We start from the raw sequence: 19083 nt of genomic DNA, 5'->3' as shown, positions 1-19083 counted from the left end.
TAATTATATATTAAAATAATAAAAAATTTGAAACTTAGATAATTTCTTGCAAATATCATACTTCATCTAGTGTTAATACTGCCATAATACTATGTAATAAGTAATTCAATATTTGTGTACAATAATTATAGGTAATAAGTAATTTAATATTTGTGTACAATAATTATAGGACATGCTTAACTTAAAAGTGGTACTAATTTGTCTTGACATATTTCATTAATTATTAGTATATTTTTAATTCACAAAACTCAGTTACATTTACTAAAATTTATTATCTAAGATTTATGTAATAATAATTGATATTATAAATGGTATCTAAACAAATTAATGAATAAAATCTCCTCAGTCGGTCCATAAACAATCTTATCTCAACTAAGATCCAGATTAACTGCCTCGCCAAACACATCCTCAAATAAGTATCTTTCACCTTCCCTCGCCAATAAGGCATCAGAAGGACCCCAACACTATAAAAAACCCAAAAGCCTACTTCCTCCTTGGTCCTTTTTCTTTTTCTTTTTCTTTTTCTTTTTCTTCTGTAGATTTGGAGAAGAGTCAAGAATCTGAAGAGCTTTGATCAATCAATCCATCAATGGCGGGGGTGTCGTTGAAGTGTGGGGACTGTGGGGCACTGTTGAAGTCGGTGGAGGAAGCCCAAGAGCATGCCGAGCTCACCTCCCATTCCAACTTCTCTGAGTCCACTGAAGCAGTTCTCAATCTTGTTTGCTCTGCTTGTGACAAACCATGCCGATCCAAAACAGTATAACATCGCTCTCACTTTTCTCTCATTTGGGTTTCATTTCTAAGTCTTATTTTTATTTTATTTTACTGAATTGGTTTTAAATTGAAAATGTTGATTTTGTTTTGAATTGGGTTTGATTAGAAAGTTTTTCTTCTTCTTGAATTGGGTTTAATTTGAAAGTGTCGCTTTTCTACTGAATTGAGTTGAAATTAAAACTTTTGCTTTTGCATTGAATTGGGTTTAGTTTGAAAGTGTTGCTTTTCTACCGAATTGAGTTGAAATTGAAACTTTTGTTTTTGCATTAAATTGGGTTTAAATTGAAAGTTTTACTTTTTAATTTAATTGGCTGTAAATTGAAAGTCTTGCTTTTGTGCTGGATTAATTTGATTTAAAAGTTGTGCTTTTGTGCTGAATTGGGTTAGTTTGAAAGCTATGCTTTTGCATCGAGTTGGGTCTTTAATGACTTGGCCTTTGTTGGATTAGGGAAAAGTTGAAGATTTATCATTAGAATGTGGATATTTAGATTAAAGGCTCTGGTAAATTTTTGGGGCTTTTCTTATGTGGAAGCTGCCATCGTTGTATAGTGCTTGTGCATCTATTTGTTTACAAACTTGAAAAATTGCTTTTGCATGAACTAGATTTAAGTATAAATATACATGTTAATCTTTTAAGGTCAATTTTATGTTTTGAAAACAAAATCTCAAATGGATTACAACTCTGTGAGACTACTTTTCTGACAAATAAAAAAGTGCATTTGAATTTGCATTTTATGATTGGTGGAGCTTTGCTTCTGTTTCATCTTGAAGGAAAGTGATTTGCATACGAAAAGAACAGGGCATACCGAGTTTGTGGATAAGACTTTAGAGGCAGCAAAACCAATCAGTTTGGAGGTTCCCAAGGTAGCTACAGACTCAGAGGAGGCTGTTGCTGCAGATAGCGGCAGCCAGTCTGAAGGTACATTTGCAAGTGGAGTTTATTTAGAATGTTAGGGAGCAGTTGTTTTGTATTGATTTTCTTATTTTATCTGGAATAAGTCATGGTTCTAGATGATTTTTGTTTTCCTTATGAAGGTATTACCTTCTCATAACTCATTGTTGACTGGACATACTTTGCTCTTTTACAATATATACATACAGATATATATATATAAAATATAATAATATAAATATATTAAATATCTATCTATCTATAGATGAGTGTATGTATGTATGTATGTATTATCTTAATGATTAATTGTTTTATTTTTCTTTTGTTTTGATAGAGATGGTTGTGCCGGAAGTTGACAAAAAACTGCTTGAAGAACTGGAAGCAATGGGTTTCCCTACAGCACGTGCAACCCGTGCTCTTCATTTTTGTGGTAAGCCCATTTAATGTTCTTAAAGTGCTACAGATTACATATTTCTTTTCTCACTTTCCTGGCCGGTTGTGAATATTTACTTTTTGTGTTGGAATGTAAATTTAGCCATCTGTTACTGTGTTTTCTCAATGTCATAACCGTGTTAAAATGTTTTAACTCTGTAATCCAACATGTTTTCTTTGTATAAGAATAATCTGAAAAAAGTGAATTGTTTTCAAATTTCAAAAAATGAAAGTGAACTTTTTCAGTATTCTGTTATAAAATCTCTTGTACCAATAAGGGAAACTAAAGATCGTTTGCGATGAGCATTCTTGATTTTGATACTACAAGCACAAATAAGAGAATAACAATGCTTTCATCTCAAGTTTTACACTGTACAAATAAAGGTGTGAGCTTATGACATCTTTGTTGTTGCGTAAATGTTGGGTTTCTCTTCTGCAGGTAATAATAGCCTTGAGGCTGCTGTGAACTGGGTAGTTGAACATGAGGCCAACCCAGACATAGATCAGATGCCCATGGTATGAAATCTTTGAGCCCTATAGGTAGGGTGGGGTTTGTATCTAAAACCTGTACCCATCCCAAATCTCATAAGTGTTGATAACAGGTCTAATTAGGGTAGGGTGGGTTTGGTATCACCGTAAAACATAGCGATTATCATCGCTATTTGGCTAAGACATTCCCTTGCACTTATGTAGATTTATATTCCCTTGCACTTATGTTGATTTCTCACCTGCATTTGTTTTTTCAGGTACCTGTCAACAGACATGTTGAGGCACCTAAACCTTCTCTTACACCGGAAGAGATGAAGCTCAAAGCACAAGAGCTAAGGTATGGTTTACAAAGTTTCATTCTTCAGTATCATAAAATAGAATGCATGGTCCAGTTGATGGTGATGAAAGCTTCTGTCAGTGCTTTTTCCTACATTCTATTCATCACCTTGGTATAAACCTTGAGTATTCTCCAAAGCTGCAGAATTTAGGTGTCTGATCTCTTTTTCTTTTTATGTTGTGAAAAGTTTGAAAGTTCTGTATGTCTTTAATTGAAGGAATGAGACATTTCAGATATATTTAAAGATGTGATTGTAGAACATTGTTCTCCTGCTTCATATTTATCATTCTTGTAAATAATAGGGAGCGTGCTCGCAAAAAGAAAGAAGAAGAGGAGAAGAGAATGGAAAGAGAAAGGGAAAAGGTGCTTCTTCATCTCATGTTTTATCAATCTGCAGCCTAATATTTGTGTTGAATGTATTTATGGTTCTATACATTGTTTCTTAAGCTGTTTCCTATTCCAACCAGCACTTATTATGTTTGTGCACTGTGTGAACAATTGATTAGTCCCTTTTTAGGAGCATGTCTCATTTTGCTCAGAAGCAGTGATAATTTTAGTTATACCCTTAAAATGTATCGGAGAGCCATAGAAATATATAAATATTTCTTTTAAAAAATTTTATATTCAGAAATACATTAATGCATGTTGGGATAGTTCTTGTGTCATAGATGCAATATATTCTTTTGTCCCATAACTTCCTATTGGTTCACAGTTTAGAAAAATACTATCACTCTAATATCTGCCGACTCCTTATATTATGATTCTGGAATTGGTCAAATATTGTTCTCCTGGGATTGTCCTATTGATAGAAATGTTCACTCGGCTTACTTAAGCAGCATTTATTCTTCTGAATTAGAACATGGGCAGGGACTAACAAATATCATGGTAAACTAAGCCTTTCCCACCACATAGGATTAGTTATATGGATTACATTGCTCTGTTCTGCTATTTAATACCATTTCCTTCGTAAACTCGTGTAAAGAGTGAGGGTTTTTTTTCTATGGTTTTCATTCATTTCTTTGGTCTTCCTTTCACCCTGTTCCCATAGGTATTCTCCATCGAATCACATTTTGCATGGAGGCATTTGTAGGTCTCTTTTTTGTGTCTAAACCACCCTAAATGTGTTTCTGTGATTTGTCTTCAGTGGGTGCAACCTTTACCTTTTCTCTTATGCACTCATTCATAATGTTGTCCATCTTTTATGCCCACACATATATTGTAGCATTTGAATCTCAGTCATGCTCTCTTTATGTGATCAAATTTTGGTAATTGGTTTTCTAACATTCAGTCCCATAAAACATTACTCATCTTATTCGTTTCAAAAAATTTTCTTTTAATTATCAGATAATATCTTAGAGAATAACAGAAGAACAATTTTTTAAGAAAGAATCCCACTCTGTCTCTCTCATTTATGTGTGAGTGGTTTCCATCGTAGTCCATTTTTCTCTGTTTGAAAGAATTCAATTATTTATGCTTTTAGGAGAATTTTACTTGTGCTGATGAACCTTTGGCTTTTATTCTGTATTATTAAATTATTTTTTTCACAAGTTCCCCAAAATTTGCATTGACTGACTGCACTATTTTCTTGGCTATCATTTTTTATTTTATTACATTTGTTTTATTGCTCACTTGTATGTTTCTTCTTACCAGCATTTTGAGTCTATTGTGTGCTAGATTTCTCTCTCTCTCTCTCTCTCTCTCCTTTCCATGAAGCACTTTGTATGATCATTCTAGCCTCGTAAAGCATTTTCCATATGTCTCTATTGTTTCAGGAGAGGATTCGAGTGGGCAAGGAATTGTTGGAAGCAAAGCGTATCGAAGAAGAAAATGAGAGAAAACGGTTAGTCTTCTAGTCTATATTTTTCACTTTCTTTTTCTTTTCTTTGCAATAATTTAATTTAATTTTAATTGGATGGTTTTTGTTCTTTTGTTCATTTTTTGCTTTCTCAGATTGTTGGCCCTGCGGAAAGCAGAGAAAGAGGAAGAGAAAAGAGCTAGGGAAAAGATTCGTCAGAAATTGGAAGAGGACAAGGTTCTAATTATTGCTTTCTATGTTTCCTTTTTGACCAACACTATTGATAAGTATCCAACACTAATAACTTGATCACATTTAGCAGCTCACAGGAACAATGGAAAAAAACTATGTTACTATTTTTACATGAACTTGTCCCATAGTTACTACATGTTGTTTAGAAGAGGCTGTTAATTGTTACTTGATTCCCTTATTGGGGTCTGTTAAACAAATTTATATTTGTCTCACAGGCAGAGAGAAGGCAGAGGCTTGGGCTGCCACCAGAAGATCCTGCTGCTGTGAAACCTTCTGCACCTGTTGTGGAGGAGAAAAAGGTATTGCGTTCTGAATAACTATGTACCCACTATTGAGCAAAAAACTATGTACCCACTGCTGTAATGTAAGATTTTGTTGAAAGTGTTCTTGAGTTGGTGTCTTTGTTTAAGTGTTATTCAATTGTACAACTCCTTGTTTCTGTTTTGCAGAGCTCATTGCCAGTTAGGCCTGCCACAAAGTCAGAGCTAATGCGAGAGTGTTTGCGATCTCTCAAGCAAAATCACAAGGTAAATAAAATTTTTAATCTTGATCATTCATTATTGACATCTAAGAAAATCCAATTATCAATGTTCTCTTTTAGATTGATGACTTTCTAGCACTTTTCCCTGGTGTCATGCAGTGTTTCTACATATATTGTTTTAATGTTGTTTAGGCTGCTTGTAGAGTAATGTGGTGGCCCCTACTGTGGAAAATCTTCAAGTAGAAGTGCTAATGGTTGATGTAGAATATTTGATTGAAAACTATATCAAGAAAGAAGGGAAAATCTTCCATTCATACTGTTCTACATTGTAAAGAGATTTCTACTCAATGTAGCCTTGATCTCCAAACGAGCACAAGTCACCTTTACTCAAAGAGTATGGTCATAAGCTGGAATAATGGTTCATTTGGTCAACGCTTTCCGCATAACATAACTTTGGGTAGAAATAAAAGGTAGAAGGAAAGAAACCTTTTTACTCTAATAGGTAGGCTGCAGCACCTTCTTTTTTTTTATTGCAGGCTAGCCATTGGATGAGACAATCTCCCATTGTTCCACTTTTTATTCCCACTGAACATAGCCTTCTTCTTTACTTTTATTGATGGAGGTTTCAATCCAGGATGGTGTAGTTTGTACATCAACTCAATATCAATGTATGGTGTTGTCATTTTATATAGGTCTAAGTTGAGGTAGATAATATTGGGTTGTAAACAAGACATAAAATATTCCTGATACAACCCTGTGGAAGTATCATGTGCCTCTTATTTGCAACATCAATTCCAGGGTTCTTTTTTGTTTCTTTCCATGCCATAAAATTATGTCACTTAAGTCAAAAGGTTATAGCACCTTTGAGCAGATTATTGTCTTGGCCTAACTTTTGCTTCTATCTTTTTTACTAGGATGATGATGCCAAAGTGAAGAGAGCATTCCAGACTCTTCTTACATACATAGGAAATGTGGCCAGGAATCCTGATGAGGAGAAATTTAGAAAAATTAGACTGAATAATCAAACTTTCCAGGTAACAAATTGAACTGAATACTATATGATATATAAATTATAACATCGAAATCAAGTATATGCATGATTATTCATATATATTTAAACTTTGTTGAAACTAAGTATTATATGCGTGAAGTGTGATTGTTTTCTTGCTCTCTCCCCCTCTCTCTGTCTCTCCCTCCTCTGTTATGTTCCTAGTTATTTTGGTATTCTAATGAGGCTGTCCTCCTTGTCTGGGCGCTTATTTTCTGAATCCCTTGCAATTAACTTCTGCACAGTTTAAATTTAAATACTCACATCTCATGATTATGTGTTAACTAATTGTGATTCTGGTCTTTGTTGTTTCATTCTGCTGTATTAACAGGATAGAGTTGGTTCTTTAAAAGGTGGTGTTGAGTTCTTCGAGATCTGTGGGTTTGAGAAAGTTGAAGGAGATCAGTTCCTGTTTCTATCAAGGGACAAGGTTGACATGCAAGTGCTGAACTCAGCTGGGTCTGAGCTGAACTCTGCCATAAATAATCCCTTTTTTGGGGTGCTTTAAGTCGAAATAGATTCATAAACTGTAAAATGTTTTTTCACTCTGAAAAAGACGACAAAAAGTTATACATTTATATCTTTTTAGTCTACATTTAGTTGTTTTCTTTTTTCTTTTTTTCCTTGGTTTTTGTTGAGATATGTTGTTAGCAATGAATTCAACTATGGACAAACTGAGATTTCTCCACTCATACCTTCAAGTAGCAGGCTTTCGTTAATGGTTACGGAACCTCAATAATTGCCTTACATGTTTGCGATAATTTTCTTTTAAACTTTTAATCTTTTCAAAGGGGAGAAATGGGTAAGGGAAATAGACTTCTATGTTTTCCCTGAAGCTTTTGAAGTTGATCAATGAAGAACTCAAAATAAATCAGCCTACAAATACCTAGTGAGAGATGGTGGGAAAATGGGTTAATAAACCATCAAACTGGAAAATGCTGCAAACCTTTCAACTCAACTTTTAGGGTATGGGCCAATGGTATTCGTATGTCTCCGCAAGCTAAAGGTGCTGTCCCTGGGAAATTTAAAACTCATTTATATATAAAGTATAAAGGGGCAGTTTGTTCTTATCGATGGCACTTCTTTCGAAACTGATATAGTCATAAGCCAACAAAGCCCCTAGCCTGATGACAACACTTTGAAATGAAAAGTCTTCGGCTTCTCTTTGAACGAAACTCTTCTCCCGCCAAAACCAACTCTTCCTCCTCCTCATTCAAGAAGCCAAAGCCTCCCATCTCTCATGGCTCATCATCATCATCATCATCATCTCAAGATCCCCTCAAAACCCATTTCGCCTCTCTCATCCAATCCTCCGAAACCACCCTCCAACTCCGCCAAATCCACGCCCAAATCTTCCGCCGCAACCTCTCTTCCAGCTCCAACCTTACTACCCTCCTAATATCCGCCTCTTCTTCCCTCAAATCCATCCCTTATGCCATCTCCCTTTTCAACCATTTCCACCACAAAAGCATATTCCTTTTCAACGCCTTGATCCGTGGCTTAACGGACAATTCCCTTCTCGAATCCTCAATTTCCCATTTTCTTCTCATGTTGAGCCTTAGAGTTCGCCCTGATAAACTTACATACCCTTTCGTGCTCAAATCCATCGCGGGTCTGGGTCTTCGCTGTCTTGGTTTGATCCTTCATGGAAGAATAATAAAATCTGGGGTTGAGTTTGATTCATTCGTTCGCGTTGCACTAGTTGAAATGTATGTGAAACTCAAGGAATTGGGTTTCGCGTTGCAGGTGTTTGATGAAAGTCCTGAGAGAAACAAGAGTGGGAGTATATTGTTGTGGAATGTGTTGATTAATGGTTACTGTAAAGACGGGAATTTGGGGAAAGCGATGGAGCTTTTTGAGGCTACGCCTGAAAGGAATATTGGGTCTTGGAATAGTTTGATAAATGGGTTTATGAGAAATGGGGATTTGGATAAAGCAGTGGAACTTTTTGATGAAATGAAGGAGAAGGATGTGGTTTCTTGGACTACAATGGTTAATGGGTTTTCACAGAATGGAGATCATGAGAAGGCTTTATCCATGTTTTTTAAGATGTTGGAGGCCGCCTTGAGGCCAAATGATCTTACTCTTGTTCCTGCTCTTTCTGCTTGTGCTAAAATTGGTGCACTTGAAGCTGGAGCGCGTATCCATGATTATGTTTTGGAAAATGGTTTTCGGTTGAATAAAGCAATTGGTGCTGCTTTGGTTGATATGTATGCAAAGTGTGGGGACATCCAGTCCGCAAGTAAGGTTTTTGATGAGACAAAAGAGAGGGACATTCTTACCTGGAGTGTCATGATATGGGGTTGGGCAATCCATGGATATTATGAGCAAGCTATCCAATGCTTCAAAAAGATGATGTTTTCAGGTGTGACTTTGTAATTTTTATTAAGCTCAATTCTTTATTCTAATCTCTCTGCATAAACTCAAACTTGCCATGTTTGCAGGAATAAAACCTGATGGTGTGGTCTTTCTTGCCCTCCTGACTGCATGCTCACATTCTGGGCAAGTAAATCTCGGGCTTAACTTCTTTGACAGTATGAGGCTTGACTATTCCATTGAGCCAACCATGAAACATTATACACTGGTTGTTGACTTGTTAGGCAGGGCAGGCCAGCTGGATGAATCGCTAAAGTTCATCCAAAGGATGCCAATGAGTCCTGATTTTGTGACATGGGGAGCACTTTTTTGTGCTTGTAGGGCTCACAAAAATATTAAAATGGCAGAACTAGTTTCTCAGAATCTCCTTCAGCTTGAACCTAAACATCCTGGGAGCTATGTTTTCTTGTCAAATGTTTATGCTGCAGTTGGGAGATGGGAAGATGTGGAGAGAGTAAGAATGTTAATGCAGAACCGAGCTGTCGATAAAGATCCAGGGTGGAGTTATATTGAAGTTGGTGGAGAAATGCATAGTTTTGTAGCTGGTGATCATGCTCATAAGCATGCAAGAGAGATATACCTGAAATTAGAGGAAATAGTGGCTGGTACAAGACAACATGGATACATGCCTGAAACTGGGTGGGTACTTCATAACATTGAGGAAGAAGAGAAGGAAGATGCATTGGGAAGTCACAGTGAGAAACTGGCGCTTGCTTTTGCTTTAATCCGCACTTCTCCGGGAACAACCATCAGGATAGTAAAGAACTTAAGAGTATGTGGGGATTGCCATTCTCTGATGAAATATGCTAGTAAGATGAGCCAAAGAGAAATAGTATTGAGAGATATAAAGCGATTCCATCATTTCAAGGATGGGGCCTGCTCATGTGGAGATTATTGGTGAAATGGTAAGTGCCAGTAGCATTATATCTGCTTTGCTGTCAATAACACATCATTTTTTCTACTTGGTTTATTTAAAATAAACTCTTTATGCAAATGCTGGATGTAGCTAAGTACATCACAACTAAAAAACTTGTTTAGTAGCATGTATACGGTTGAGCTGATGCCAACTTAGTAATTTATGGACTCTCCAGCACTACATGATATTTACCCTTCATGTTGTGGAAAGAATTGAAGGAATTGGTGCTCACTGGATTGTTATGACACATAGATGTTAGGTTAATGGTTCTCTTGACTGGTATCTTCCATTCCTCAAGGTCCAAAAGGTGTTTCTTCTGCTTGTCTAAAGTCTAAACCTAACAGCAAGATTAATGAACCTTTAGAACTTCGCACATTTCATTACATGAATGACTGGATGTTTCGTGCTCAACTTATTTCATGGAAACAGTACAAAATATATCTATTTCTCCAGATTGATACTGTTTTCAGGTTTCATCTCCCTCTGTTTTGGCTTCTGAAGTGTTTAGGTCGCTGTATCCCCCAATATCTTGTTGATTGCATAACTTTTGTTTTTCCACTTTACCTAAATGGTTGAAATAAAGTCCTTCTGCATACCATCAATGCCTTTGCCTCTATATGGTAGCTTTCTTCAATTTTGTACCTATTAATTGTGTTACTGTTTCTTTTATGATCTAAACTAGATAGCATATTCATTTTGAATCTTCAACCTCACATCCATGACATAATGCACCATAGGTGAAGGCATAATCTTACTTCTAAGCTTGAGATCGACCTTTTACAATGCAGGTACTTCAGGATGACTCAAATTGTATGTGAGCAAGATTCAAGAACTAAGGCTTGAATTCAGAAGGACAGGTTCTCTCATGTTATAAAAGTTCCTCCAAAAGGTTAAACATTGACAAGGTTCAACCATGAGTGGCCCACCAAAACATGCTTGGCCAAACACACACCAATTACATGTCTGATTCCACAACTGTGAATGTAAACTGGGGTAAATCGTAAATCTAACTCTACTTAGATAAAAAAATTATCTATCTAGATTGGTCCCTAATCTTTTAAGTGAAGGATAGGGGGAGATTTTGGGTTAAATGCTCTTCTTAATCTGTTCTTGAGGATAGATGACACCAATTCTGAAGATAACACAGTCCTTCTAAGAGGTACTAATGGATGTTTGGTGCATATTTGAATCTGTTTAATGGCTAACGTTAATTGAATCATTTCTCATTTGCAGGTGACCCCATCCTCTAATATGCCTTGTGGAAGGAAGTATTGTTGCAACTTAACCATCAGTAACTTCCCCTTCCAATGAGCCTCAGATCATGTCACATCTTTGCTATGGCGAAATTCAGGCAAACCTGTTTAGTGGGTTAAGTAAGACAATCCTCTCAAGTTTACAAGGGGTTAAAGCACAAAGAAATCGGAAACAACATTTTAAGGATTAGAAATGAAACAAGGAAGCTTGTGAAAGACTGCTTACCCAAAGTGAAACAACGGTATAATTTGTGAGCTGATTTTATTGTTCTTTTATTCTAAATTCATTTATTGGGCTATTTGCATGCATCAAGTGCCAGTTTCTAGAAATTTACAAAAATTGGTTCAGTGGAATTCCCAATACATCAATTTTAGTTCTGTGCTTTTGTTGCTAAATTATGAGAAACTATTATCTTTGTAGCAGGTTCTAATCTAACAAAAAAAATATATGTTAGATTCGATCATCCCAATCCTGTCAGTTTACCAGAGCATTACAGCATGAAAAATGGACTTTTTTCAACTATATTCCAGACCAACAAGATTGTATGAATCTCACTGAAGCTGATGGGAATCATTCATATGGAAGTAGAGCAGAACCAAAGTCCAAACCAATGAATACAATCTTTTGCATCATCAAAGTCCTCAAAACCCAAACAAAAGAACATAGATTTTCACATTGAAAATTTTGATGCATATCCATTCGAAAATGCCCCACCTTCTCCCTTAAACAATGTAATAATGTGGAATCTGATGACCAAAAAAGGTTGTATCGTCAAAAACCACAATCCGAAAGGATTATGGGCCCAATGTTTCTGTGCCTGTGTGGCTGCAGACATGAACAGCCTGATAATTTCAAAAGCAACAGCTAATGTTGAGGATTGGACGTCTTGCTTTTGCTTGTTGTGAACTCTTTGTTACTGGATTTTTCACATGGCTCGGACGTCGAAGGTATCTGCCTAGCTGTAATATTTGTGGCAACCACGGGGCTTGTCTGGGGGATTCTAATAAGCCTAGTTCAAATCCAACTCGGCTCAATTGTTGAGTGTCATGTATTTTACATTAATAAAAAATAAATAAATTTGAATTATATAAATATGAATTTTCTTTCAATTATTAGATATATTTTTTAAGTTAAAATTTTGAATTTTTGATAAGTGATATCATACCTTTCTCCACCTATCATCAAATCAATTATCATTTATTAAATTGGATATGAGTCGATTATTACTTATTCAAATTAAAATTTAATTAATTTTAAAATAAAAAAGAATGAATAATTATATAAGGAAGACAAATTGATTTGAGTCGATTGCCATTTATTCTAACTAAAATTTAATTAATTTCAAAATAAATAAAAAGTGAATAATTATATAAGTAAGATATATTTTTATATACAAATGGACATTAAATATGTAAAAAAATTATCAATTTAATTAAATTTTCAAATCCTAATATTAAAATATCTAAACTTGGTTGAATTCGTTACTCATCCTTTTAAACTTTATGTTAAATTTGATAATAAGCTAGTCGAATTTGAATAATTTAGAGGTAAATTGACTCTTTGTTGTAATAGCTTTAGTCTCATTAAAAGAGTTAGTACAGAAATTAATATGAATTAAATTCCAAAACTTTCAGGAATTTCTTAAACTGGAAAATCTCCAATATTTGCTGTTCATCCCCAAGTATATCAATACCAATAGATGAAATATTTTATGTCCATATCAAGGAAAAATTGTGTGGCAATTTGATGACATTTCTAACTATTTCCCATTTGGCAATATAGAAAATACAGTGAGTACTTTGAAATTGAATTGGATCTATGATGTCATGGATCAACTCATTAATTAATTTCAGATAGGAAGTAATTAATGTGGCATTATGTTTGATATAAATTTTTTTTTTGGATATGTTGATATAAATTGAAATATGAAAGTTACAACTAATAAAAGGAAAATGTTTTCTTTTTTTCTTAATAATCATAATGGTTTAAAAACTCTATGAAATATTTTAAAAATTTAGATAAATTTTAAAAATTTAGATAAATTTTAACTTTTTATTACATTTTAATTAAATTCTTTTATTTTATTTTAGATTATATAAATCTTTATATGTAATTGATTAATTATTATTAATCAAAATATTATTTGTTATTTTATATTCGTGTAATGTTAATGTGATTGATATGAAAAGAAAAATACTATATGATTACATCATTATATCACATTAACTTATTACGTTATCATTTATTATAATATGTTAATATGTTATATTAACATTACGTGATATAAAATAATAAATAATATTTTGATTAATAATAATTAATCAATTGTGGATTATAAGAGTTTATTTGATTAAAAGTAAAAAAAAAAAATCTTAATTGAAGGAGAAAAATAATAACTTGTTTTAAATTTTTTAATAATTAAAGTTGTTTTTAAAAAAATTATTTTTCTAATCAAGTAAGTCAGATATTTGTCAGTTCTTCATTGGTCCTTGACACCTCTATAGCATTGTGCTGTCACTCCATCTCTGATTTCACCTCCTCTCTCTCTCCACGAAGAGAAGAGGAGAACTAGAAGAAAAAAAAAGAAAAAAAAAGGAAAAAACTCACATCTTCAACTCGAAATCAGTCCCTCAAAAATTCTCCTACTTTAGACTCCCAATTTTCACAACAAATTGCACGACCTGCTTTTAAAAATTCACAAATTTATTTTTAGAAATAGAGAGCAAATCTCGATTCCAATCTTGAAATGGTGAGGAAGCGAGTACCTGATTGGCTCAACAGTTCGCTCTGGTCCACAACTCCCAGTGACGATCGCTTCCAACGCTACTCCCCTTCTCCCACCACCGCCACCGCTGCCGTTTCCGAGCCAGCTGTTCAGCCTCCGGTTCCAGTGCCTCCTCCCGCGGCAGCGTCAAGACCTCAGTCCTCTCCTACTCCAAAATCCGAAATTAGAGATCCAGTTAATGATAATAGTGACAATGATAGTAATGATAATGATCAAAACGGCAGCTCTTCTGACGTTTCTCCTGAGGATATCTCTCGCCAGGCTCAGCTCTTGGTCGAGGTTTTTTACTGATTCTCCATATTTTTAACTGATTTTCTTTCCTTCTTCTTCTGCTTCTATTTTATTTTTAATTTTTCCTTTTTTGTTCTGTTAGTTGTCAAAGAAGGTGGTAAATATGCGGGAATTGCGGAGGATTGCGTCGCAGGGGATTCCTGATGGTGAAGGAATCAGGTCTACTGTGTGGAAGGTAGGATTTTTTTTTTTCCTTTTTTTTTGTTTCGCTGCTGAGAAAATTGAGAAATGTGGAATTTTTAGCTGGGATGCATTTCAAATTTGGTGTTTTTTTCTGGATTAATAGGATACGATTTGTTTGGTTGTTGTGGCAGTTGTTGTTAGGTTACTTACCACCTGATCGTGGGCAATGGTCGTCTGAATTAACTAAGAAAAGGTCTCAGTACAAGCATTTTAAGGAAGAGCTCTTGATGAATCCTGTAAGTGATTTTCTTTAACTTTTGCACGATAATATAGTGTACGGACTGTGTACACTACTATGACTGTATGCAATCTGTTCAAATAAGTATGATTAGTTTCTTTGATTAATGCTAATGTAAAACTTTAACAAGCGTTTTTAAAGCATTAAGTGGATAAGAACTGAAACAAACTGAGGCTGGCAGATAGCTAGAACATGGAGCTGACTATTTTAATAAGTGAGAAATTGAAATTTAACCCTCTCTTGGTGACTGTACAGTTGCAATTTCTTTCATTTGATAGATCATTTTTTCCCTCCTAACAATAAAATGACTTTGCTTGAGTTTTTTTTTTTTCTCCATTTTTTGGATTATCAGCTCAAAAAGTAGTGTTATCTTGTGTGGCTGCTCTCTTTCTCCTTTTCCTTTTCTGTACGAGTTCTGGATTTCTGAATGTTTCTGTGGCTAGTCAGTCAGAAATCACAAGGAGGTTGGAGAAGTCCACGGGTTGTGACAATGATGAGTCAAAATCTGAAAGCCGTGGTCCGCTGTCAAGATCACAAATAACTCATGGAGAGCATCCTTTGAGCCTTGGGAAGAGCAGCATCTGGAATCAATTCTTCCAGGTATCTTGTTAGGGTCATTTGGTAATCAGTTTTTGAAAGCCATACTTCATCTTATGTGTTTTATCTGTTGAATGCTTTAAATTTAGATTGTATAAACTTGGCTGAGTCACTTCTCATGAAATTAGTTCATTTATTTTCATCAGAGCCTGACGTCTAGTGCATATTTGACAAAAGATTGAGGGATAACAATTAGATACACAAAAGCGAAAAAAACAATGGAGTATAGAGTTAATGTAAAAGTACTACTGTGTTTCATATTTGAATGACTGAATAATGTCTTGCACAGGGGACATCCTAATTCTTTGCAATTGGCAAAAATAATCCTCATGCATTCCAGTAAGAAAAACATCTTTCCTGTTTGAAGTCTAAGTTTTAAAATGTGGGTCACTCTAGCTTTCTGCAGACAAATACTTTAATGGTAGTTATTTCAGGGGCAGTTTGCACTACCATGCAGCCTTTAGAATGTTAGCATTGCAGTCTCTATCATTTACATTAAAGCTTTAATTTACTAAGAATAATCAAGTCTATTTTGTATTAGATTATCTCTATTATTATTAGAGGCTGGGATTTGGTATTTATAGTTGTTAATGTTTTTTAGCATTGTAGTAAGAAAGATAAGAGGATGCTAAACTTCTGATTGAGAACATCCCTAACGAAAGTGAAATGAGGGGAAAAAAATTTTTTTATGCAGCTTTTGGCCAGCTGGTTTCAGGTCAATGCTTAGTTGAGTGTCCTGCAACTTGAGTATTATTTCCAGGTTTTTATACAAGCGTATACATGACAGCAATGCAGAGGAGTTTTGATTTTCAATTATTTATAAATTCTGTCAATAATGTTTGAATTTGTACTTAGAATTTTCCTGATTTAGCAGCCTTGGGAAAAGAGGGTTTTTTCCCTTTTGGTTTGCTTTGGCCTTCTTGGAATTTTAGTCATGTTGTTGTTGTTGATGAGCCCAATTATTTAAAATCTCTTCTTTTGAAGTTCAATATAGAGAAGGTCTTAAGTATAAGCATCTTACTTGTAACTAGTGAACAAAGTTTTTATTGATCTCCAACTTTTTTTTTTTGGTATATTCCTAGGACTCGGAAATCATTGAACAGATTGACCGAGATGTGAAGCGCACTCATCCAGACATGCACTTCTTCTCTGGGGACTCACAGCTTGCAAAGTCTAATCAGGTATACATCATCTTCTTTCTTTTGTTCTTTCATGTGCTTTTATTCTTTTGCTCTTTTGGACTTAAGTTTTGATATGAATTGAAGTCATTGCTGACTTACATGTACCTTGCATATTCAGGATGCATTGAGAAACATATTAATCGTATTTGCCAAGTTAAATCCGGGTATAAGATATGTTCAAGGGATGAATGAAATCTTGGCACCTCTATTCTATGTTTTCAGAAATGACCCTGATGAGGAAATGGCGGTAAGAAGATCTCATATCTTCCCTATCCAGTTTTTTTCTGTTAATCTCTAACATGCTTGCATCTTGTCTTTAACAACATCTTACTTTTTTGGAAACATTATCTAACTATAATTGTCTTTCAGTGTTCGTTTGGTGTCATGCCATTTCTACCTTTGTGTGTGTCTCTGTTGTTCTTGTGGATGCCGCAGTTTTTTTTTTTTCTCTTTTTTGGTAAAAAAAGAAAAAAGAGTCACATACAAAAGTGAGGTGATTGTTTTGACTATTCATGTATTTTAATATGGAAGCAAGTTTCAGAAAAGGATATAAACAAGAAAATATACTTTTCTCAAAAATAAAAGACCGAAGGAAAATGAACCTTAAGATGTGGAATGAACAGTCTTTACAGCTTATGTCCAAGTCTTTCTGGTTTGAATCCCTAAAGTAAAATGTCCTTGGTTCATTATTAGTATTAATGTCTTTTTTCAGCGTCAAAGTTGTTGGTGCAACCTAAAAGGGGTGGTTTTTCATCTGGAACCTTCCTGTTTGTCCAGCTTTAGGACATACATTTCCTTCATCTAGTGAAGCTCTCAACAACCTAGCTTGCCAGTTTCTTTCTTGTTATTTCTGTCTAAAACTCCATTGCCCCCAGCTCTATTCCTTTTCTTGTCCCAAGCAACCCAAAAAGTTGTTTTGAACAAAACTTTCAAATATATATGGAGCTTGTGGAAAACAAAATATGTTGATGTTCTTTTATCATCATTGACTTATCTGAGTTAGAAATTTTGTATGCCAAAAAATCTCTGGAGTATAAGTGTCTACAAAGTACAGATAGCTATAGAGCAATTACATGGCCAATAACCGTTGTAAAAATAACATATATTAATTCCATTGTCATTATGATTAAAGTCTGGTTAAAGGTACTGTTATGTGAATGCAATGCATTATTATTTTCTTCATCATTTCCCATATTTAAGTTCTGCAGGCCGCTGCTGAAGCCGACACATTCTTTTGTTTTGTTGAGTTACTGAGTGGATTCCGTGATCATTTCTGCCAGCAACTTGACAACAGCAATGTGGGAATCCGTTCCACAATTACTAAGTTGTCACAGCTTCTGAAGGAACATGATGAAGAGCTTTGGCGTCATCTGGAGGTCACAACTAAAGTAAGATATCATTGTAAAAACTAAACATCTTCCTGTAGAGTATAGGTGCTATTTTTCGATATCCTTCTTGTCTTGTTTTTTTTTTCTTGACTCATGCTGCCTCTTACCACCAACCCTACATCCTGCACAACGACCCTCGGTGCACCCCTTTCCCCCTTGTCATTTCTTCCCTTCTTGCCAAGGCAATTAGTTCAGCTTAATGCTAACTACTATGTATAAATATCACAGGTCAACCCCCAGTTTTACGCATTTAGGTGGATTACTCTGCTCTTGACACAGGAATTCAATTTTGCTGACAGCCTTCACATCTGGGACACACTTCTAAGTGACCCTGAAGGACCTCTCGTAAGATTGCAATTTTTACCTCTCTGTAGTTTTTTTCTTGAAGCTTGTTGGACCAATTATTCCAATTACTATTATTATTTTTATTATTATTTAACTCATTGGGAAATTAGGGGAGGAGATGGGTGATTCCAGGTTTGAACCTAAGATTTGGTGTGTCATAAGTTGCTGGTTACTGCCAAGTCAAGGGGTGTTTGGCCATATCATTAGGTTTAATTTGGGGATAGGGCGGTGAGGACACCAACCATTGATTATGTGATTTAATTATATGATCCAACTTATGCAGTGATATTATGCATTTGTATGGTTAACTGATATATTAAAATTAGGATATTTTTTCGGCTACGTATTTATGATGACAATTGCAAACCTTAAATTTGAAGTGTTTGCTCTAATAACTGGTTCCGGTCATTTAGGATGATTGTGCAGAATTTTAACTCTCTTTCTTGAAATTTGTTTGAATGTTGTTGGGCTGATGGCTTTCCATAGTTACAATTTGTAATTGGTTTCTTGACTGTTTGCATGCTACCTCTGCTTTTACATGGATCAAAATATGCATGATTACAGAAGCTTGGGGATGATTACTAGTTACATGTATTTGCAGGAGACATTGCTTCGGGTATGCTGTGCAATGCTGATTCTCGTTCGAAGGCGCCTACTAGCAGGGGATTTTACTTCTAATCTTAAACTTCTCCAAAACTATCCCTCGGCAAATATCAGCCATTTGCTCTACGTTGCCAACAAGCTGCGCACGCAAGGCTCAGGCTAAACCTTATTAACCACGCATTTTGTCTCAACCCTTTTTCCTTGGTTTCAAAAAGGTTAGTGCTTGTAAATTGGTGGGGGTGTAAATTGGTTGGCAGTCACAGCTAACATTTAGGGAGAACATTTCTCTCTATTTCTGTTCCATTATTATTATTTTTTTATGTTGGAAGTAATGTATTTGTTTCATTCAGGATTGGTTTTGCAGTAAAAGTTTTTGTTTCTGTAACATTGCATTGCTTTCTTTTGAAATCGTTTGGTTGTCATTTG

At 35.0% G+C, this 19083-nt stretch overlaps 3 protein-coding genes across 6 annotated transcripts; all 3 read left to right on the top strand.

Annotated features, from left to right (window-relative positions):
- On the top strand, nt 423-7247 carry LOC18602699 (UBX domain-containing protein 4). The gene is made up of 12 exons (XM_007034260.2): nt 423-757; nt 1546-1693; nt 2001-2096; nt 2538-2614; nt 2845-2924; nt 3227-3287; nt 4697-4764; nt 4875-4956; nt 5187-5270; nt 5421-5498; nt 6367-6486; nt 6832-7247. The coding sequence occupies exons 1-12, from the start codon at nt 590-592 to the stop codon at nt 7006-7008; spliced, it is 1239 nt and encodes a 412-aa protein (XP_007034322.2). The 5' UTR covers nt 423-589; the 3' UTR covers nt 7009-7247.
- LOC18602698 (pentatricopeptide repeat-containing protein At1g04840) lies at nt 7566-11441 on the top strand. Of its 3 annotated transcripts, XM_007034257.2 has the most exons (5): nt 7566-8865; nt 8945-9781; nt 10581-10785; nt 10865-10951; nt 11026-11441. In XM_007034257.2, the coding sequence occupies exons 1-2, from the start codon at nt 7644-7646 to the stop codon at nt 9775-9777; spliced, it is 2055 nt and encodes a 684-aa protein (XP_007034319.2). In that variant the 5' UTR covers nt 7566-7643; the 3' UTR covers nt 9778-9781; nt 10581-10785; nt 10865-10951; nt 11026-11441. The 3 variants fall into 3 exon arrangements, with proteins under 3 accessions (XP_007034319.2, XP_007034318.2, XP_007034320.2); XM_007034256.2 differs by lacking the exon at nt 10865-10951; XM_007034258.2 differs by having other exon boundaries at nt 10581-10951.
- LOC18602697 (TBC1 domain family member 13) lies at nt 13554-19044 on the top strand. 2 transcript variants are annotated; one of them, XM_007034255.2, is made up of 9 exons: nt 13554-14110; nt 14205-14297; nt 14437-14541; nt 14991-15143; nt 16223-16321; nt 16440-16568; nt 17602-17709; nt 17938-18054; nt 18656-19044. In XM_007034255.2, the coding sequence occupies exons 1-9, from the start codon at nt 13793-13795 to the stop codon at nt 18818-18820; spliced, it is 1287 nt and encodes a 428-aa protein (XP_007034317.2). In that variant the 5' UTR covers nt 13554-13792; the 3' UTR covers nt 18821-19044. The 2 variants fall into 2 exon arrangements, with proteins under 2 accessions (XP_007034317.2, XP_007034316.2); XM_007034254.2 differs by having other exon boundaries at nt 17530-17709.

This window comes from Theobroma cacao, chromosome 4 (assembly GCF_000208745.1).
Source record: "Theobroma cacao cultivar B97-61/B2 chromosome 4, Criollo_cocoa_genome_V2, whole genome shotgun sequence".
Lineage (NCBI taxonomy): Eukaryota > Viridiplantae > Streptophyta > Magnoliopsida > Malvales > Malvaceae > Theobroma > Theobroma cacao.
This window is presented reverse-complemented; position numbering and strand designations above follow the sequence as displayed.